At 41.9% G+C, this 22,810-nt stretch overlaps 1 protein-coding gene across 1 annotated transcript in view; it reads left to right on the top strand.

Annotated features, from left to right (window-relative positions):
• The window catches only part of DNAH5 (dynein axonemal heavy chain 5), a 284,226-nt gene that overhangs the window by 80,017 nt on the left and 181,399 nt on the right, over nucleotides 1–22,810 (top strand). Inside the window, exons 2-9 of the mRNA XM_039526328.1 lie at nucleotides 3,196–3,330; nucleotides 4,662–4,746; nucleotides 7,889–8,052; nucleotides 11,049–11,270; nucleotides 15,491–15,628; nucleotides 17,806–17,982; nucleotides 20,911–21,024; nucleotides 22,009–22,116. Coding sequence (XP_039382262.1) covers nucleotides 3,196–3,330; nucleotides 4,662–4,746; nucleotides 7,889–8,052; nucleotides 11,049–11,270; nucleotides 15,491–15,628; nucleotides 17,806–17,982; nucleotides 20,911–21,024; nucleotides 22,009–22,116 — 1,143 coding nt within the window. The remainder of the gene's footprint in view (nucleotides 1–3,195; nucleotides 3,331–4,661; nucleotides 4,747–7,888; nucleotides 8,053–11,048; nucleotides 11,271–15,490; nucleotides 15,629–17,805; nucleotides 17,983–20,910; nucleotides 21,025–22,008; nucleotides 22,117–22,810) is intronic.

Here is a 22,810-nt window from a genome sequence, read left to right as displayed (position 1 = left end):
GTGCCAACAGTATTTAAATGTAAATACTTTATTAATGTTTTACTAGCCTTCAGGCATGTCTGTATCATCAACTCTGAATAGCACATAAGAAAACAAATAGACTAGCCATAAGAATAACATAACTGTCAAGAACATTGTATTCACTAGCATCTTGTTACCTAGCAGCAAGCAAAAGGGAGGCATTGTATATGCTGTACAGAAGCTTGAGGAGGTATTGAATACCAGTCATCCTACTGTAGTTTCTCTGGGTCCAGTAGGGTTTCCCACACCAAGTTTGGGAGCATCCTAAGCCTATTAGCCTCAACACTGCCCCAAGGCATACTTGAGCTACAATTCTCCTCTGTTTCATTCAAGAGACTCCAAGTAATTGCAGCCCATTAGAGGGCACAAACAGCTAAGTTGCCCAGGTTTCCCCCACTGAAAACAGATGACTGTCCAGTTAGGGGATCCTCATTTGCTTCCTGCCGGTCATGATTCTGCGTGCTCCTCTTCAGGTGGCTCATGGGGCAGTGTCTCAGAGAGTCTCCTGGGGGTTTAGTAAAAGGGTGCTCCTTATTCTGGGACTTCTCCAGTTCTTTCCTGATAACCAAAGCTGACTCCTCATGTGGTTAGGCCTGTGGCCCTCTAGGCCTATGTCCATCATCCTTGCATGGCTAGCCTGCCCTCAAATTCCTCTGAGTTGGGTGGCAGCTGACAGTGACTCGAAGATTCTGTCTGTGTACCTAGGTTCGAACAAAGGCTGCAAGACCTCTGGATATCAATCCAGCAATACCGAGTTTGTAGTCTCTGAAGAACAGTATTCTGGCTGAAGCCAGTGGTTGACCCAATCCTTTAGGCATTGGGGAACAACCTTGGTTTGTGCTCTAAGTGGAAGTTGGTCTAGAACTGGTGGTGGTATATCTCCAGGGATGCCCCCAGTTGGTTGAGTATAGCAGCTTTCAGGCTGTCATAGTCCCTGGTGACGTTGTCATCAAGGCCTGGTAAGCAGCATCCCCATACAGAAAGTGATCTATTTGCATGGCCCAGGTAGTCTTTATCCACTTAGCTACTGGGGTTACCTGCTCAAACATGATGAGATAGGGCTCAAGATCATCAGTGAGCTTTAATTTGGAGAGGGTTATATCCAGCCCTAGTGGTGTTGCTTCAGATGGGGAGCAGTTGGTGACTTACTGAAGCATGGCCTCCTGGAACTGCTGCTGCTATCATTGCTGCTACAGCAGAAGTGGCTTGAGGAGCACTCTGCTGCAGCTGGATGGCCCACTAGGCCTCCTGTTCTTCAAGGAGCAGTTGCTGGTTCTCCACCTGGGTCGGCAGTTGCTGAGTCAGGAGTTGTAAGGGATCTTCCATGGCCCCCTTCCTGGAAAAGGGGAGAAGTCAATTCCATTTCAACTACCAAGTTGTGGCAGCATGCCTGGAGCTGAAGAACTCTGGCAGGGAACATGGTCTCAGTTTTTAAGTGGTTAATGAACAAACAAAAATACAATTTGGTTGTCTACAATGTTAAACTAGTAAACAAAAACGTAATTGCTTGTTTGCAGTGCTGGAAACAAAGGCCCTAACCTGGCCCCACATTTCTGGATGAGACTGAGGAGTTCCTGTCTTGTCCCGGCTCCACCCACACTCATCCTGGCTTGAAGCAGGCCAGCATTCTTAACTTGCCTGGCGACTCCTGATTGGTTACTGTTTCTGCCTGGCCATTAGAGAACTAATTCTTGTGGGTACCCTGGGTTGAGTGGGTTTTTACCTAGGCAAGGTGTGTCAGGGTGCCACCACCTCCAGCGGGGATGGGGCAAAGAAATTGCAATAGACCCCCATCACAGGGAGGAACTTCACCCTCTATCAGTTTGCTAACCAGCTCCATGGGTAAATGAACATTGAGCTCAAGTCATGTGACAACTTTTTATTAAAAGGACAAAATGAGCAAAATAACGCTAACAAATGTGAGATGCCATTTTATAGCTGAATATCGTTCTCTTTGTAAAACAAGGATTATCCATCTCACAGAGTGAAGCCCACAGATTGCAGCGTATTGCATATTGTCATTTGTTTTATCCTTTTGTAGTCTCCAGGGACCAAATGAGTTGCATATATGATAAAAGATTGTGCTTAATGTGCACAAAACAAATATTTTACTACCATTGCCTTCTTCAACCATATCAACTTAATGAAAACACAGTCACCTATTTTATACATTAACAGAAAAAAATTCTCTCCCCACACATTCAAGCATTCTAAACAAATGTTTCTAGGACTTAAATAAATTTTTACAAATTCTTCAGTAAGATCCTGCAATAATTAGGAAGGATATTTACATAAGGGAATAATTTCAATTATGCAAGGCCTATTGGATCTGCTACAGCTTCTGGCTATATTACTTGCGTTCATGCTCTAGACTTACTGAATTCTTCATTATCACTGGGGAAATTAAGATTGGATTTACCACCAACAAAATATAATTCTAAATTTTTATTGAAAATGAAATAATATTAATTCATGTGATCTGCAACCACAATAATACCAGCAACTATTCCAGAAGGTTATTTTGTCTCTAACCAAATGAGATGTGTTGCATACGGGATTCAATTTAATTAGAAGCTGAGGTATAGTATTTGAAAAACCAATCTAATAGCAGTAGCTAACTGCATTTGTGAACACTTGTGTGTCTTCAGGTTTATTGCTTGTGTTACATCTCCTTATACTAAAGAGATAATGTGTGAAATCCCAACCACCTCAGTTAGCTTCTTTGTCCTTTTACTGCACAAAACCGTAGCAATCCTACATGAATAACAAATAAGATGTGTTGGAATCATGTCCTGATGTAAACAAGGGACATAGTCTGAAAAGTAGGGACTAGTGGCTTTAGGAGCTGAGGATTGTGGTAGATTTATGTAGCCTGATATGGATGGTACCTCATGCAATTTCCTCCAGAGAAGGCCTTTGATAGGAATACATGATGGTATATAATACGCTTAGTTTATAAAGTTGTAGGCTAAATTGGATGGTTGAACCAAGTAAATTAGTTGTAAAACTTTAAATTTCATAACTTTTCACAAGTATAGGTTGGGGCCTAAAAATAGGTCAACTGTAAGTAAACCCCAAAAGAAGGAGATGTAGCTTGAAAAGTGAGCAAATTCAGTTGTACAAATCACTTTAGCCGTTCTAACTTTTCTCCTAATGGTCAATGTTTTCTTACAGCAAAAGCTCAAGGAGGAGAAGGAGGCCAAAAGAGCTCAGCTGGATGGCAGGCATGATTATATATTGGATATTGTTGCTTCCTGCGTGGACCTGGACAAAGCTGAAGTGGAAGATGCTATTCTTGAGGGTAACCAGGTATGTTGAATTTTACCTCTGTAGAGTCTGTAGCACATTTTCTGGCTTCAGAGTTACTATTGTAACTTTTATAGCAGCTATCAGTTAACTTGTACGTGCCTCTGGATCACCAGACTCCTCTAATTACTTTTCCCTCATCTTGCACTCAAGTTCAGCTATATTGCACTTCCAGCTTTTGAGGCTATAGAATATTAAGTTTAAAATACATAATTGAGAATTTGCAAAGTTTACAAGAGAGGTTAACTTCATTAGGAAAGAAGTAACTCCCCTTCCCTGTTTAATGGAGCCCTTCATTTCCCATGTTCACATTTGGGCCTCAACAGAATGGAAGATCAACCTGGGGTTAAACCCAGACTTTTGAATGTGATGCATCTGATTAGCAGAGGGAACTTCTCTAGGATCTCGCAAAATTGAAGTACTTGCTTTGTGGGAGATTCTCAGTGACCCATTGTCAGTGATCTGTAATCATGGTGATATCACCTGCACTCCCATTTCAGCGGTAAGAAAGGACACTTTCAGCATAAGCTGTTGTCCATCTAAGAGGAGCCACACCCTTTAGGGGCTATTTGTGGATGTGCTAAGAAACACCCGCTACATGTCCAATACAGGCACTATAAAATAATATTAAGCATAGGTTCTGTACCCTGAGCCCCCTGACTGCCAGTTAATGGCTGGGTGAATAAACTGCTGATTACCTTTTATAGAGCCCTAAAAGGCCTATGGGACAGTTACCTAAGGCTGAACATCCCAAAGATGTAGCTCAAGGAAGCTAGAGGAGCAGGGCATTTGTGGTAGTCTTAAATCTGGACATAGCTGCGAAATTCCCCCTTGAGGCTCGAACATGGCTACATCCAAAAAGCTGCTGCTATGCTGCTTAGGAACAGCAGCTACATTTTGCTAATTATTAGCAAGTCAATGTAGTTCATCCTTTAAAACTATGGTGGTAGAGAAACAGAGTAAGAGCTCTCTGTACATTTTTGCCTTAATTGAAGCCATGTACAGTGAACTCAACTTTTATAACTATGAACACAATATACAGTACATGGTGTACTGATGTAAATAAGGGCCTGATCCTATTATTTTTCCTCATGTTACACAGTAATTACCAATTTGAGTAACCCCATTAAATTAAGTAGATTTATTGGCAGGGGTAGAAGCAACTCAGCTTCAATAAAAGTGGCAGAATTGGGCCTTACATGATGGTTTAACTTTCCTATTTAACAATGATGCTAAAATGCATGAACTTAAGGCTTGATTTTGTGAATGCTGGTAAGCTATCCAGTAAATAACTAGGAAAAGTATGTAAATGATCTAACCTAACCTTTTAACAGATTGAGCGCATCAATAAGTTCTTGGCCACTGAAGGATTTCGTCATATTATGTTCTACTATCAAGATGTGGAGACACCTGAAACTGGTTAAGTAACTTGTAGTAGTACTGTTTTTTTTACTGTAACATGTTGCATCCTGAGTTGTGCTACGTGATATTTAAACATATCTATTTTCCAATTTAAATAAAGTGAGGATCAAGGCACCTGAAATCTTGTTAAGTCACATACTTCTAATTTCCCTCCACTTAAATTGTGTGAATGCCAAGGATGTATTGCACATATGCAATAAACTAACCCTGATGATGCTCCGTGATATAGTATCTGTGTTTCTGTGTAACCTTAAACAGAGTAAATAAACTGAATTACGTTCAAAAGTGAAGCATTTGTAAGAGGGATGGAAATAATTTAGAAGGTGATTCTCCTGAATGCACCAGCTTCAAGTGACATATAAGTCACTCTGGACCTTAGTCAGGTTGCCTTACACCTGTATGGCAGTGACTGACAGAGTTACACCTGGTGTAACTTACACTTGGAGCTAGAAGATTAAATTTTGAAGTAGGGTGGATGTAGAGGGGTGGAATGGATTGACTGGATATGGATGTGAGGTACTAAGGGAAGGGAGCTAGGTTGATGAAAAGAGGGAGAAGCTAACAGATGGCAAAGAAGGAAGTGAAAACATCTGATGGGTAATGAGAGAAGAAAGGAGAAAATTCTAGGGCAGCTTCAAACTCTGTGACATTTACTAGCAAAGAGCAGTACCAAAAAAGGGGAAGGGAACCCAGTGGCATACCCTATGCTATTTGGTGGTTACATCCTGCTAAGAAGCCCAGCAGCTTGCTTTACTCTCCTGGCTATTACAGGGGAGTCATATTGGGTTTCTTACCAGGCTACTGCCTATAATGCCAACTGTGGGAAAGTTTACACCTTTTATATCAGAAGAAATAGTTCCTGTTTTAAAATCTGTAATCTACCTCCAGAAATTCTTACAGTTCATCAGTCTGATTTTTGGCAGGAAATGTATGAGGCAAGGAGGATGAAATTTTTAATCAATAATGTCTTGAATAACGGAATGTTGTGCATACTCAGTCTCGCAACATCACATTACTCAATAATAGTCAACTTTTCCCTCCGCTCAAAATACAACTTACAAAAAAGTCCATTAATCAAAATGTAGAGGGGATGTTAACGTACTGCTCTCTTGCTGTAAAGTCTATTAGGCAAGCAATTAATAATGCAAATTAGCAAAATTATTTTGAATGCATTATGAATGTCATTAAAACATAGTACTAATAGAAAATGAGGAGAAACTCTGATACCATTTGTTCTTTAAAAACTTAAATCCCTAGAAACCGGGAGGCTTGGAAGTATCTATTAAAAACTAAGTGAAGACAGAAAGAAAAATCTCAGTCTTGCAAATCAACTCAGGGAGTGGGAGAAAGGTTAAAAGATCAGATTCTCTTTTCTGTCTTAAACATGTCTTGAGGCACTATTATAATTAGGTAAAATTAACTACTTTCAGTGTAGCCTGAAAGCAGCTGTATACCATTTGGCTTTGACATATGCGCAAATATATTTATACACACGTGTCTTCACAAATTATTTTTTATCTACTCAAGTAGATAAAAACTTTACTAACGTTTAGTAATTATTTTTTCTTTCTTGTGGCTCACAAATATGATCACATTACACCATCTGAAGATTAAAGAAATTACTCATGCATATTGAATGAATGACCTTCTTTTTCCCAGGCTTATTGACCTGATGTTGGTACGTTGCTGAAAAAGGTTCATTAAGTTCTTGAGTGACAAGGCAAAACAAAAGTTTTGCTTTGAGTATCTTGAGGGCAAAAAAATAACTACTAACCTAACTGCATGGTTTAATTTGTATTGTAATGAGGCCCTTAGGTTTTTGACATTTACTTTGCAAATGAACTGGGAACAGGGGTAGATGAAGTTAATTTATAACCTAAAGTTAAACTATAAAAATGTAATAGTTTTTCCTCTCCCACCCCAATCACTTAGTAGCAGTACTTCTAATTTCCATTAATAAACACAAAGTTGTTGCTTCATGATCTTGGCCAAACTTCAGGATGGAAGTGTGATCCTATTATTCAGATGCTTGTTTAAGCTCTAGCTCATTATTAACACTCTCAAAACACCATCTTATTGGGATATCTTTTAAACAATTCCTCACATTCACTGCTTGCAACTATATGGTAATTATATGGTGTAGGTCTTTACCCCAAAGACAGGTAATTTAACTGCCTCATATTCTGCTTAACTCTGACTCATTGCTGTGCCACCTTGGTGGTCTCACTGGCCATCTCTCCTTGTTCTTAACTCTGACTTAATTACCTCTAAAAATGTTCTGCAAACTTCTTTTTAGCCTTTTGCTGACACAATATTGGATCCCTTAATCTGAGGTAACCTTGCCAGTATGAGCAATATTACTGTTTACTTAGTGACTATTCATGTGCATAAGAAATTAACAAATGAGACTCAATCTTTACTACTGCTTCTACTGGATACATAGTTGGACATATAGATGTCCCTAATGGATACCACAGGCAGAGCTGAGTTTCTCAGCACTTGATAGCTTTGCTCTCCTCTTCCTAGTCACGGTATTGTCCCTCATGCCTTAAAATGTAACAGTATAACTTAATAAAGCTGGCCTCAGTTCTTTCTCCCTTTTCAATTAAAACTATTTTTTAAAGATAACAAATATCCATATTTCACCTTTTCACTCATTTCAAAACCAAAATATTTGTTTTGAACCAAACAATTTTGATCTGTTTTTCTTTGGGACGGTGAGAAAACTATACGTTTGGTTTCCTTTCACCCTCTGTTTTCCTCTTTACTTTCTGGTGCCCTTCACCACAGGAAAACGTGTGTGTCCATCTCCATCTGTCAGTCCCCTGAAAACCAAAACTAACTTTTCAAAAACTATACCCAAATGAAAATTTTCATGTTGAATTTGAGGCATTTTTTTCCATGTTGACTTAAAACTTCAAATATATTTTTTCCATTTTTAGTGAAAGTTTACACGACTTTTTTTTTTTAAACCAGATGTAGACCCTAGTGTCCCCTTCACAAACTTTTGTCCCCATTTCAGTTTAGGAGTAGCTCCTGTACTAGATATGGAAAAGTTGAGCTACTGCTTTCCTTCCTTTAGAAAGAATAGCTTACCATAGCTGTTGATAACTCTAATTTTTTTTCATATAAACTATAGGACATTTTGGCCCACCAGGCACAGGACCCAATCCTCACTCAGCAAGGAGCAAGAAACCTAAAGTGTTTGTGACAGAGGGAATAGATGTTGCTCTAACCGGTGTATGTGTATTCTTCATTAGAGCTAGTCCTTCCAAAACCATCACTGCAGAGAATATCCATCGGGTAAGATAAAGGTTAATGCTGGATGTTAGTATAAGAAAGTAAAATTTAATTCAGTTTCTATGGTGCATCATAGCAGCTTCTAATTTGAGACCTCTTGGTACAGTTAACTGAGTAGAGCTCCAAAAAGGGAATATTGTTGCGTTTTCCAGTGAAGGAAGAGTGTAATTGAGGAAATGTGGCATAGTTTGTCTTTCACAAACAATTGTGCTGGTAGCAGTGGCACCAACTTCAAGCGCATTATTATAGTCAACACAAGATTTGAAAAGTGGGGAGCAAAAAGGGAAAATTTGTGTCAGGGTCTAAGAAAACAAACAGCGGCATCTCCAGTGATGATTTATTGACCACACCATAGACTGTGCCAAACGGTGGCACTGTGATGCTGAAGCTTGAACTTTATATAGGTGTCACTTTTTGTTTTTACAGCCAGATGTTCCACACATTTAGTCTTGCGGATTTGCAGTGAAAATGATGTCATGCTTGTCTGTATGATCGAATCAAGTTTTGCACAAAGAACACAATGAAAATAAAAATATATGTACTCAAATATAAAAGCTTACCCAATGAAATATTTAACTCTGGCATAATCCGAGATGACCAAAATGGAGCCAGTTCATCTCATGATCCTCCGACAATTAGGAATGCATATCAAAACATGAAGACTCTTGATAGCTTGGGTCTTGGATACCAGAGATTATGTTAGCATCTAGGGTGTCAGAATCTAAAGAGGGAACAGAGTTGGTGGTGTTGTAGAAAACTATTAAAGTAACTAGTAAAGATCCTGTATAAATGCAATCCCTTGAATTGCACGTGGTGCTTAACCCTTTAAAGATTTTTCTTATCTATTTAATAGTGCATGCAAGAAAGTAGCCACAATCAAAAATAGAGCAAAAGAGCATGGTGTATGGTAAAGAATTTCTTAATGTATCCCTTTATGCTTAAGTAGTGGTAGACGTGCAGTATGTTTTACTCTTAAGAGTGAGCTGCAAAGCATAAATCATTGAGACAGAACTAGAAACTCACTGACAAAGATGCAGGGACGTCACTACAAAATTTGTAACTAGACTTTCATAAAACTTCAGAAGAAAACTAACTGTAGATTCCGGATTGACTGAAGGTACCCAAACGCATCACTGCCTGATATCAGTAATATCAGCAGTTTGATTACAACCTATGCTGTTAATATTTTTGATGTTACCAAACGATGCTTCTTGGGATGTCTTCCAATGAACCAGGAAGTAACAAGGTGACTGATACAGGATGGTTGAAGTTTGCTTTGAAAAATATGGAAGTGATGTTAATAGGCAAGGAGAGGCAAAGGTTATCAAATATTTTGGCTTTGGTATCTCAGTCCTTGACCCTGTAGTTCTATGGGATAAATGCCTTAAATGGTTGTACTCTGATACGCAATAGTCACAGCCCTGAAGATATTGCTGTATTCCAGTTATAGATGAAGCAGTCGCTGAATGTGCATTTGGTATATAAACTGGCAAAGGTATGGAATCTTTCAGAATGGAAATATAGCACCAGGAGGGGTGGCAAGGGATTTGGTTTCCATCCTTAAGTAAGGGCATATGTCTACCATTTCCCCATATAATTCCTAAGCTAGGGGTTATAATCAGATGTTTGCTAGTTTTACATTCCTAGATAGTGGCGGTAACTCAGGGAGCTCTGCATAAGTCCTTGTCACCGTCAACCTTACCTTGCTCTTACCAGGCTAGTTCACTGTAAACGCTTTACTTTGGGTTTCCCTTTGAAAAACATTAATTAGCTTCATTTGCTGAAGAAAAGACAAATCTACATAAATTAATAAAAACACTGAAGTTCCATTAACTTGAAATAGGATTTAAGCTCCTAAGTCACTTAGGTGCTTTGGAAGATGGGTTTAGGTACTTTAAAAATTTAAACCTCACTCTTAATTGAGATGGGTGATGAGCATATGATGGGCTACCTACATTTAGGAGTAATTAAAAGCATTGGTTATGATGTTAAAATCTGACGGATTTAGGACCTCTCAAGATACTTTTCCTATGTTCCATCATTGAAGTTAACATAGCAATTGTTAATTTTGTTGTTGGTTCTGGGATTTCCCTGTATAAACAGCAGTGTATTTGTGGTTAGTCCCCTATGGAATGCTTGCTTTAATCTACCTGACTCTGCGTTAGGTAGTGATATGCTACACACTTATTTTACTCAAGTGTTTAACTAAATATAGAAATTGTGGTTAAAATGACCACATACCATTGCTGAGGACACTATAAATTTACCCCAATTAAAATAGTACCTCAGTTGGCATTTGACATTGATCTTAACTCAAGGGAACAAGGTTTCCTTTGAACTTTTCATGCCAGGAGTCTGAACATTTTCCTCCGAACTCCTTGTCAGTAGCAAATTCAGTGTATATATTGTTGACAAAACTATTCTATTCTGAGACTTCAAAACCTATTTTGGTTTAATACTGAAATAAGTGAGTCCAGGTGTACAATCAGCAAAGAATCCTGTGGCACCTTATAGACTAACAGCTGTTAGGATTCTTTGTGGCACCTTATAGACTAACAGCTGCCACAGGATTCTTTGCTGCTTCTACAGAACCAGACTAACACGGCTACCCCTCTGATACAGGTGTACAATGGTGACCTCTCTGGCTTTACCTAGGTCTTTGTGGAATACTGGATGAATGCCTCCAAAAAATTTTTGGGCCACCTCATCAGGACGTTTTGGGCCACCTCATCCCCCTTCTTTGAGGACAGGAGTTGCCTGCCTCCACGTAAACAAACTGGAACAGGGAAATGCTCATTGCTAGCCAGTTCAACTGAGCCACAATCCCGAGAGGGGCCAGTCTGTTCAGGACTAGGATTCTTGCAGCCTTTGCTAAAGAACAGGAGTTCAAATTCTAATTCTCCAAGCACCTATAATGTGACCAGCCTATATAATCACATACATATATCTTAACCAACTTTATTTTCCAGTTTGATATGCATCATATCCCCTTCTTTCAGGAAGTGAATTTCAACATGCTGGATACGGCTCAGGGTGGCTTACTAAAAAGTGTACAGCATTTGCTGTCAGAAATCTTCATTCCGGTCATCAAGACTATGAACCAAGGTTGGGGTGAGGTTGGTAGTCCTCAGCAGGCAGCTAATATTCGGCAGGACTTCCTTGGCTCCCTTGAGGGATTTGTTAGTGTCTTGTCAGGAGCTCAGCAGAGTCTGATGGAAAAGGTAAGATAAAATGAACCTAACATTGCTGTTGTTGCAGAAAGTTCCTTTCAAGGGCTTTTTCTAAACTGCAGACCAAAAGGCAGCATCATGTACTGCAGTGTAAAAACTTGCAGGGCTAGAATCTGGGACCATGGGGGTTCTGGGCTGCTGATGCCTGCACATCACCACAGGAGGCATAGGCTGGGCTCCTGAGGAAGGGCCCTGAGAGGCTGGACTCAGCAGGAAGTACCACCCAGCAGGACTTGAGTGGCAGCTTCTCCCAGCCCACTGATTTGCTGGCACCAGTATTTAAGCCATGACAGGGAATTGTCTGAGCAACAACACAAACTGCCTGCTGTCCGTGCTTCAGACACTGTGTGTTAGAGACCCCAGACTCTGGTTTCCGACTTTGCCTTTCTCCTGACACCTGACTCTTGGTTTGGCCACTGGCCTGTCTTGGACTCTGGCCTTCCGGTACCGACCTGGCCTGACTCCTGCTCTGACCACTAGGTCTGAACGCCCACATTCCAGTCGTGACATGCGGATTGTTAACAGTAACTTACTGAAATTTGGCCTGTTGGTTTAGGGTATGTCATAGGTCTCACCCCCACTTAGAGCTGTTGGGTTCCAAAATGGGGACCTGCATTGACTCCCCTAAACTAAAATCCTAGTTTAGATCTGGTAAAAGCTGCCACCACCCAATAATGTACGTGTATTGGGACACAGTCCTTCCCCAAAATCCTTGGGGATCCCAAGAGCCCCAAATCCATGGAGTTCTTACACCTAGGAGAAATAAACCATTCCCCCCTGCTTCCTCCCCCCTCCCTTTTCCTAGGAGAGATACCGGGATTCAACTACAGAGGGATGCTTCCCTCCTCCCCTTTCCCTGAGAATTCACCCAAGGAAAGATCAACCAAGTCCTTAACAGAAAAGATTTATTAAAGAATAAAAAGAAAGTAACTGTCTCTGTATTACCAGGATGCAAAAATACAGGGTCTAAACTTATCCATCTCTGGAGAGAATCCCCCCTCCTTTCTTTCTCAGTCAAAGCAATAGCAGTACAGAATTAAAGAATTTCTATAGCAAACACACAATTGCAGATATAGGTAATAATCAGAGATATACCAATCTCCTAGAACTGGAAGGGACCTTGAAAGGTCATCAAGTCCAGCCCCCTGCCTTCACTAACAGGACCAATTTTTGCCCCAGATCCCTAAGTGGTCCCCCTCAAGGATTGAACTCACAACCCTGGGTTTAGTAGGTCAATGCTCAAACCACTGAGCTATCCCTCCCCAACTCAAAAGACTAATCCGCCTTTTTAACTAATACTCACTATTGGATAGTAGGAACTACTCCAGGAGAACTTGGAGACATGTCTGGTCTCTCTTAGATCCAAAAAGAGAACACAGAGCCAACAAGGAATACAGACAAAGGCTTCCCTCCACAGAGATTTGAAATTATCCTGTCCCTTGATTGGTCCTCTGGTCAGGTGTTTCTCAGGTTACTGAGCTTGTTAACCCTTTCCAGGTAAAAGAGACCTTAACCCTGATCTGTTTATTTATGACACGCCCCCCAAATCGCAGACAGTGGGGGAACCACACTGGCGGTGATTTCCTTCTAGAACTTTAAAATAAACAGATTAACAAAACACATGCACTATTACATATACTACTAAGTATGTAAACAGCAAGATATTTGACATTCAAGAACACTTTTTAACCATTTGACCGGACATACTTGGCAACGTCCTTGCCCATCCCCTCCTAGTGGAAGGACTTCCCCAACCTGTCCTTGGTTCTGTTCACCCCAGAATGACCACTGGGATGTCATGGACCAAGCTTAAGAGCTTGTTTTGGTACTTAGTTGGAACTACCAACTGTTTTTGAGGATGCTGGCCTTTCTGGTGTCCACCAGAAAGAATTTGCTTATATAAAAGTTCTTCTTCTACAACAAACTGGGATTGAATAGAAGAGCTGAGAGGCGGTGGGTTGCTCCGTGCCGCCGCCCAAGCTTTGTTAAGGCTGTCATCGGCTTTCTGCTCAGTCTGGAACTGTTCCCTTGAGGCTGGAGACACCAGTTCCTCCGTAGACTGTGGACTTGGGCTGGGTCCCTCTGGAAGCGGTGTAGGTGATGAGGTTGTTTCCGTTGACTGTGAACCGCTCTCCGCTGGTGCACAAGGTGATATTTGAGGCTCTGGCTGAGCCTCTTGGGTAGAGTTGTTTGCTGCTTCTGCCAGTTCAGGCCCGTTGGCGCCCCCTGGCGGTGGAGTTGCAAGCGCTGGCGTCAGTGCTGGCGCTGGTTCTGCCGCTGGTTGCTCTTCCAGTTCCGGTCCTGGGACTGGATGTACTATGGCTGCTGTAGTTGTTGGCATGGGATCCGGTTCTACCAGCTCTGTCTGGGTCTTTGGTAACACAGACGGGGTCCTGGTGGACGGCTCAGGAACAGGGATGGGAGTGGAAGCTTGTTTGGCCTGACTGCGGTTGACCACTCCCCCCCTCTTGGCCAGCTGCACATGGTTGGCCAAGTCTTCCCCCAGTAGCATGGGGATGGAATAATTGTCATAGACAGCAAAAGTCCACTTTTCTGACCAGTCCTTGTACTGGTCTTCAGGGATGCTGTACCCATGGCAGGTCCTTTTAAAATTTTTTAAGAAGGCCTCAGTGTCCTCACCTGCCATGTAGGTGGGAAATTTCTTGGGATGGGGAACAGTGCCTGGAGAAGGATTGTTAGGGTTGGCTGGAACATTTGGGTTAGCTCTTGCTAATCCCAGGGCCTGCTGGTGGGCCTCCCTTTGGAGCTCCAACGCCCTCCTGTGGTTAGCCTCTTGCTTTTCCATGTTTTTTTTTTGTGGTCAGCTGTTTGACTGCTACTCATGTCTTTGTGCTTTCTGGTGCTGGCCACACCCCTCTGCAGTCAGTGAATTTTCTGTGTGGCTTGCTGGTGTTGCTTTCTGGTGCTGGCCACACCCCTCTGCAGTCAGTGAACTGGTTCCCCCAATATCTACCCCTTTCTATTCCCGGAGAGACTGAATAGAAAAGAAACAAAAACTCTGTATTTGCATTTGGTGTTATGCTGATGTAGCTGGTTTACAGCTACCAACTGTGCTTTAGACTGAGAAAGAGAAAAAAAATGTCCCCCTCCTCCTCACAGCACTAAACAAACCGGTTTTGCAACTGTGTCTTGCAAATTGCTAAGTACCCTCTCAGTAGGTGTCCCTTCTAACAAAAGCCTTGTTAGAAAACCCTTATTCCCTTCAGCCAGCCTCGCTGAAAATCTCCTTCTAGCAAAACCTTGCTAGAACTGAATACTTCTACCCGCCCCTCTTCTCAGGCTGCCTCCCTGCTCTAGAGGGAAAGAATAGCTCTCAATGGCTTCTCTGGTTCTTAATTTATCCCACTGCTGCCACCATGTCATAGGTCTCACCCCCACTTAGAGCTGTTGGGTTCCAAAATGGGGACCTGCATTGACTCCCCTAAACTAAAATCCTAGTTTAGATCTGGTAAAAGCTGCCACCACCCAATAATGTACGTGTATTGGGACACAGTCCTTCCCCAAAATCCTTGGGGATCCCAAGAGCCCCAAATCCATGGAGTTCTTATACCTAGGAGAAATAAACCATTCCCCCCTGCTTCCTCCCCCCTCCCTTTTCCTAGGAGAGATACCGGGATTCAACTACAGAGGGATGCTTCCCTCCTCCCCTTTCCCTGAGAATTCACCCAAGGAAAGATCAACCAAGTCCTTAACAGAAAAGATTTATTAAAGAATAAAAAGAAAGTAACTGTCTCTGTATTACCAGGATGCAAAAATACAAGGTCTAAACTTATCCATCTCTGGAGAGAATCCCCCCTCCTTTCTTTCTCAGTCAAAGCAATAGCAGTACAAAATTAAAGAAATTCTATAGCAAACACACAATTGCAGATATAGAAAACAACTCAAAAGACTAATCCGCCTTTTTAACTAATACTCACTATTGGATAGTAGGAACTACTCCAGGAGAACTTGGAGACATGTCTGGTCTCTCTTAGATCCAAAAAGAGAACACAGAGCCAACAAGGAACACAGACAAAGGCTTCCGGTTTAGGGTGTCAGGAGGGCCTATGTTGTAACTTCAAAGTAACTGTGGGTATGTAAAGCAGGCTTCTCTTCAAGAGGGCAAAGCAATAATTTTTCAGATGAAATGGTAACTCTTGAAGTATCTGTCCTCACTGTCTCTATTGAATTTTTAATTCTTCCTCTTTTAGGTGAATCTGAAAAAGTGTGACACATATGACTTGAAAACTCTAAAGGGACCTTCAGACTATCTGGCTGTTGCTAACAGCACAGAAGCTTTAGAAAGAATAGAGGCCTGCATGAAAGTATGGATCAAACAAATTGAACAGGTGATGCGCTGCACAGATCTGAAACATTGCCAACTGTTCTGACATGAATGTCAGTGAAACTTGGATTAGTCCTGTTTACACAAGTGGCATTAAGCCCAGAACTCGTAGAAAGAAGTATTTACTAATGTGGCCACATATGCACTTAATTCTCCTATCAGTATGCTATACAGAGCTCCAACCTATCTTAAATTGGTAAATAAATGCATACAGTATATGCTAACCATGATGCTCAGAGTTAAGCTTCCTTGCTATCATTAAGGGATTGATCTTATTTGTAAAGCGCAGCACTTGTTCAGCTTCTCCACTCCAAAACAGCCCTATGATACATATACATCTATTGTATCTGTTTTTGGCACAAACATAATGAGTGAATCCTTTATGAATTACAGGTTGATTATTTTGTATTGTTATCCTTTGGTAGTATCATGTTTTTAAAAGCTATAGTCTGCTGAATATTAATTACTATATTTTGTGCCTTTGGATAAGGGCTTGAATGCTTAGTTTATGGAGGGGTGGGGAGAGGATTCTGCTGCTGCACACTAAAATTTCAATAGTGCACACTGGCCTACTCCTGTTTCAAAGCTGGATAGATCAAAAATGCCCTAGGGAACTTTGTAATAAACCTGCTGCCATACCAGACACTTAGTGCATGGCCTAATAGTATGAGGAAGACTTACATCCCAGCTTGCTGCAAACTAAGTGTTTGTGTAGACAAGCACCAAGTCAAACTACCAAATTGATTTAAAAAAATGCATTTATTCCCAAACTGTGAATTTGTGTTGTAGCTCAAAGTATATTGTCTAGGGTTAAATTATATAGGTCAATTGAAAACAGGGCTCTGTAATGTACATATATGCAGATTGCAATTTTTTTTAGTATGAGAAATAAAACGTGTCTTATGTTAAGTCTTACTGATTTTCTGTTCTTAGAAATTAATTCTTGCATCTCAGTCTTCCTAAATGATGAAATACAAAATCACAAAGAAACCAGCATTGACTTCTGGCGGCCTTAATTTAAAAAAAAAAGGCAAAAAGCCATGATCTCCTGGGGGAGGAAGGAAATGCAAGGATCTTGATGTAGGTGCACAGTAAGGACATCTGGCAACATTTCAGGGTATTTTCCCTTTGCCAAAAGATTGTAAAATCTCATTTTAGTACTGCACACACTGCTAAAAGGAAAATATGCTCATTAAAGCTGTCACTACAGTATACTTAGTACAGCAAGCAGATTTTAGCCTAAGGCACTCAAATACCACTGTGGTGAGTGATGTAAAAATCTATGTAGATTAGAGAGGTCTAAGGGTGCTGTTCTTGGGACTCGATTATAGACTGTGGGGAGTTAATAATAAAAAGCACTAACTTACGTAAGCTAACAATTTAATATTGTTAATAGCAGCACTTCATTTTGGGAGTTTGATGTACTGCAGTTGCAATGAAGACTATAGAGGAGAACGCACTTCACAACATAGTCATGGGATGTAAAGGAGTGGAAATGCTATTAGCTTCCTTCCCTCATCTATCCTGTGCCAAATGGACTTGGTTATTAAACCTCTCTCATTGATTTATCAGAATATTGTGCTCTTTGTAGAAGCTTTGTCATAATCAGTGATGAAACAAAGTGGAAGTAATGAACTCAGTGTGTTAAAGTAAACGCTTGACCTAAGGTAGACTTAAGGTTACACTGTTGCTAGCTATCCAAGTCTTAATATGTTAATTTGATTTCTTATGTTGGCTTTTTGAAGAAATACCCATTGTCTACTCAAATTTACAGTTTTAAGCAAAATTGAGTCAGTTTGGCTTTTTAAGAAGGGGGGTGAGGTGGGGTGAGGAGGAGCCTAGCTCCTAACTAGTCACAGGAGGATAACTGAGAGGCAATGGGCGTGAGGTAATATCTTTTATCAGACCAACTTCTGTTGGTGAAAGAGACAAGCGCTTGCACTACACAGAGAGCTCTTTGTCAGTTCTTTCACTGACAGAAGTGGGTCCGATAAAAGATATTACCTCACCCACCTTATCTTGCTAATATCCTGGGACTACCATAGAAAACTGTGTGTACAACAACACTGCAAACAGGAGGTGAACGTCAGTAATAATAGGAGACTTCATATTGCCGCCATCCGTTCAGATAAATAGCAGCACTTCTGTATCAGTCACTGATATATTGCTGTGTAATTCAAGGTCCTGGCTGAAAATGATCAGCTGAGGAAAGAAGCTGATGACTTGGGCCCACGAGCAGAACTGGATCACTGGAAGAAACGATTGTCTAAATTCAACTACCTTTTGGACCAACTGAAGAGCCCAGATGTGAAGGCGGTGCTGGGAGTACTTGCTGCTGCTAAATCCAGACTTCTGAAGGTTTCTGTTAACTTAAGACAGAACTAAAGGCTGAAAATAGGTTTCATACAGTATTCGTTTCCTAGGATATACAGTATATTTAATGGACAAAATCCTGATGTTCTATATTCTTTTTATTGCCCCTTATATTTTTTTAAGTTCAACACACTAAACTGGGACTGAGGGAAAGACTGGGATTTGACTTAATATTTATTATTAGGTGATAAAGCACTGGCCTGCATCTATGGAGCATATCTCAAATCAGTATTTAATAGTAAAAGCTTTTCAGTGAGAAGTTGGTTATGACATAAAACAGATTAGAATGAACAGGCAGGTAGCTGAAGAAAATAGTCCCCATATTTGTGGCCAAGCAAAACGATTCCTTACATTCCACTTGATGGCATTTCTGTTGATCTAAATAAGATGCACATAGCCAATGGCTTCAGAAATCTATCAGGTAGAGGAATTGGCTTAATAGTCACGGACTCCCAAGCACAAATTTAAAGCAGGAGAGCCTCCTCAAGTGTCACTCTTCCCAGATGCTCTTCCTTTTACCGCCTATCCAAAACATCCATTTTATCGTGTGCCACTTTGCTTCCTCTCAGCCCAGTTCCTGATAGCCAGTGGTGGATTATCCAGTGGGCTGACGGGGCCTGGTCCCAGGAGCCCTGGCCAATTGGGGGGCTCCCATAAAAATGGGGGCCATGTCCCCAGCACATATCTGAGCAGGGTGGTGGAAGCCTGGGCTCTGGCAGAAGCACAAGCTGGGGTGGGGAGAGGGAAGCCCCTTCATCCTGACCCTGGTCCCTGACAGAAGTGCTGGGTGGGAGAAACCACTGCACCCTGACCCTGGGCCCCCGCAGAAGCACGGGGTAGTGGGGGAAGCTCCAGCACCCGGACCCCAGCTGCGTCCCTAAGACTGGAGGAGCTCTTGCTCCCTGCTGCAGCCTCAGGGGTGGGGGAGGTCTCACTCCCCACTGTGGCCCCAGGGCTGTGGGGTGGGGACAGAGCTTCTCCAGTCTTGGGGCTGTAGTGGGGGAGCAGAAAGGAACAAACAGGTTGTGGAGCTGCAGTGGCGGGTGGTGGAATGGGGTGAGACCGAGGGGAGAAGGGACAGAAAGTGGTGGGGCTGTGGGTGGGGCCACAGGTGGAAGGGGTGGGATGGGGGCAAGACTGCAGGGGGAAGGCCTGGGGAAGGCCCCCACACTTTCTCTGGCCCAGGGCACCAGGAAACCCTAATCTGCCTCTACTGATAACTCCACCACATTCACTCCCAGTGTCTATCCTTCTTCTCACCCATATGATGCTCTCCAACTTGCATTTGCGATCAGCGATAAGAGGTTTCTTTTACCATTCACTACATCCCTGTGTTGGCAGCAGCTGATCTACTGTGCTGCTCCAACAGCCACTTCAGGCATTGATGGCAGATTATTAATTTCAAATATGCTACCAGCCAGTTCCCTAGCATCAGGCATTTTCTGCAATGAGGGGAAGGATAAAGTAGTTTTCGCTACCATATGCTGGTCATCACTTCCCTCTCTTGTGCTTTGATTTTTCCACAGGCCCATAATCTGTAAGCAGTAGCTGCTTCTGCAAGTTCTTGGAATTCAGGGCTCCCAAGCATTGCTGAGGGATCTGGGTGGATTTACCACTATGCTTGAGGGGACTGGTAACTAAGTATTCCCCAGCTCAAAAAAAAAAATCCTTTTGCCTTTAGAATTTCTCCTGTCTTGGTGAGAGTGATGCAAGTTCATTCCCTCATGGCATCACATGATACGTACATAGAACATAGTGTATAAAGTATGCCTTGGCACTGCCACTTGCTGTGTTGTATCACCTGTCTGGTTGAGGTGTAACAGAAGTGAAGATAAGTTAGGCCTGTCTACACACTGGTCGAACTAGTCGAACTAGGTCAACGCAAATTCAGAAGCGCGTAGCTGGTAGCTGACCCTAACTAGTTAGAACTACCTCCTCGCCCAGCAGCCGCCGAACCGAACTCCGCCTCCAAGGTCGTCGACTCTGCTCCAGCTCTGCGGTGGAGGGAGAGAGAGTTCGACGGCGCTTTCGAGTTCAAACTATGGCGTCTAGAGATCGCGATAGTTAGACTCCGAACGAAAAACTCCTCACCCGCGACCCGCCCGGGTAGTGTAGACTAGCCCTTAGATGCTGAATTGGGAACTCCACCAAACTGATAAGATACCTCTATGCTGCACACTCCTTTCAGTGGGTGTGTAGAGCCTGTACACAGATAGCACCCCTGGCATGGATGTAAGTATCAGTGTAGACCATGAGACATTGCTTAGGTGGTATATACCCTATGCGGCTCTCTGCATGTCCAAGCAGCACCTCTCCATCTACGCTTCTATTTTTAGTAGTGTAATGTCCCACTGCAGGAGCCTTTCCCTGCAGCAGGAAAAGGCTCTGGTGGGAAAAGGCAGTGGGGAAAGGTTCTGCCAGCTCTCTGCTGCTGGAGTCTTTCCCAGCTGCACAGAAAGGCTCTGGCAGTGGGGGAAGGCTCCAAAAGTAGGATGCTGCTGAAATCTTTCTTTGCTCCCTCCCCGCTGCTAGAGCCTTTCCCTTACACATGTGGCTATACACCACAGTGTGGGCGCAGTCTGCTTTCCACTGCAGTGTGTAGCTGCATGTACTCTGCATGCTGCTGAAAGTGGTGTGCAGTGAAGATGTAGCCATACCTACGCATAGTGGGAATCCTGTTCTCTGGATCAATTAATGTAACTTTAATGGGTATTGTATACATAGGTGTCTAATGGAAAATAGACTCTATAATACTAACTACATTCTATTGTGCTTTGTTATGTATCTGTTGCTGTAGGTTGTAATTAAATTATTGATATGATACAGAGGGCCAGATCCTCACCTGGTACAATATCTTTGACATTTCAATTTTTCTTAAAATAATTATTTTTGGTTTTTATTTCTTACTTTTAGAGCTGGCGAGAGCTGGATACTCGCATCACTGATGCAGCTAATGAAGCCAAAGACAATGTTAAGTATCTCTACACACTGGAAAAATGCTGTGACCCCCTATACAACAGTGACCCTGTAAGTACAACTTTTGACTCCCTGAATGAAAAGATAAGATTCCATATAGCAACTGAACTGCAAGCAGATTTCCATTTCATAGGTTTCACTGACAGTTTGAAAGTCATGTAACATTACATTGCACCCACAGAATCCGTGCATCTAGTTCCAAGTTCTCAAAACAGGTTTATAGTATACTGTCACTGAAAAACAAGTTACTTGGTAGTGAGTGTTCCCTCTTCAGTGATACCAGGCCAAATCTAACAAATGCTCCGCTTTCTGTAACATCCAAGGAAGGACATGCAATGCTGACTCTTTTTTTTTTACTAATTTCAAAATAAATTTTGGGAGTTTAGAGCTGTGATGAAGGTAGGCAGAGGAGGTTTATTTTTTCATTTGTTACTCATTATAACTTACCTGGTTAAAGACCATGGCCCAGATTTGTAAAGATATTGAGGCATTGCAGTCCTCAGCGTTGCAGCACCTATCTGATTTAGACACTTAGGAGGCAAAATCCCAATTACTGTTAGTGGGTTTTAGGTTTCTAAGTGCCTGAATGTGCCAAGAAGAGCTGAAGAAGAGTGGTGTGTAAGCTTGAACGATTGTCTCTCTGACCAACAGAAGTTGGACCAATAAAAGATATTACCACATCCACCTTATCTCTCTAATATCGTGGGACCAACATGGCTACAACAACACTGCATAGTTAAATCAGTGGAAGATTGTGTAGACAAGGCCCTAGCTATTTGCCCCTTCTAGATTCCATTTTCCATCTCTGTCGTCTGAGCCTGAATTGCAAGATTTTTCTCAAAATAATCAGACAAATTAATCACAGTGGTTGGGCTATCAGATAAGTCGGCTAATGCAGTAAAGGGGATGCACAGTAGAAAAGAGACTTTCAAATTAGAAAGGTGACACTTTATACCCTCTCTGCATATTTGTAAATCATACAAGATACAAGGCAGTGGTGAATTTCACTGAGTAACTTATGGTGTTTCCTTTTAGGTGTCCATGGTAGAGGCTATTCCAGGTCTCATAAATGCAATAAAGATGATTCATAGCATCTCACGTTACTACAATACCTCTGAGAAGATAACCTCACTGTTTGTGAAGGTGGGTGCACACAACATACTCTCTTGGTGTCAGTATCATTTTCTGTACAAAACATCTAGCTGACTTTTAATTAAAAGATCCCATGGGGAGACTAACACAAAGGGATCCTGGAAATTTAGTGAGACCACCTTTGTCTCAACGTGTAGAATTCTTGACTCTCCTTTGAATGTAGACTATGTTAAAATGCTGATCAAAAGAATCTAGAGTGAAGTCTTTTAAATGATGCAAGTAACCATGACAAGTGTTTAAAAACCAAATGAGTCCTTGGGGAGAATCCTTGAAAGACAAACTGGGCTAAACTCACTCTGGCCATAAGCAGCTGTGATTGCATTGTTTTCTACGGAGTTATAGCTGCTTATGCCAGTTGTGAATTTTGCATTCTGTATACAGTTTTGCTAACTTAGCTCATTTCTTAACTATCACTCTTCATTCCTGCATGAAAATAGGAATTCAGTTTAAGAATGCCTCTTATTTATTCCCTCCTAGTGCAGTCGTCTCTCTAGCTTGCTTCTTGCTTGCATATATAAACCTGCCCCTGGAAATTTCCACCACTTGCATCTGAAGAAGTGGGTATTCACCCACGAAAGCTCATGCTGCAAAACGTCTGTTAGTCTATAAGGTGCCACAGGATTCTTTGTTGCTTTTAGTTATACTTGACTCACAAGGCACAAAAGTGCTTTGTCACCTCAACCTT

This window comes from Mauremys reevesii, linkage group 2 (assembly GCF_016161935.1).
Source record: "Mauremys reevesii isolate NIE-2019 linkage group 2, ASM1616193v1, whole genome shotgun sequence".
Taxonomy (NCBI): Eukaryota; Metazoa; Chordata; order Testudines; family Geoemydidae; genus Mauremys; species Mauremys reevesii.
This window is presented reverse-complemented; position numbering and strand designations above follow the sequence as displayed.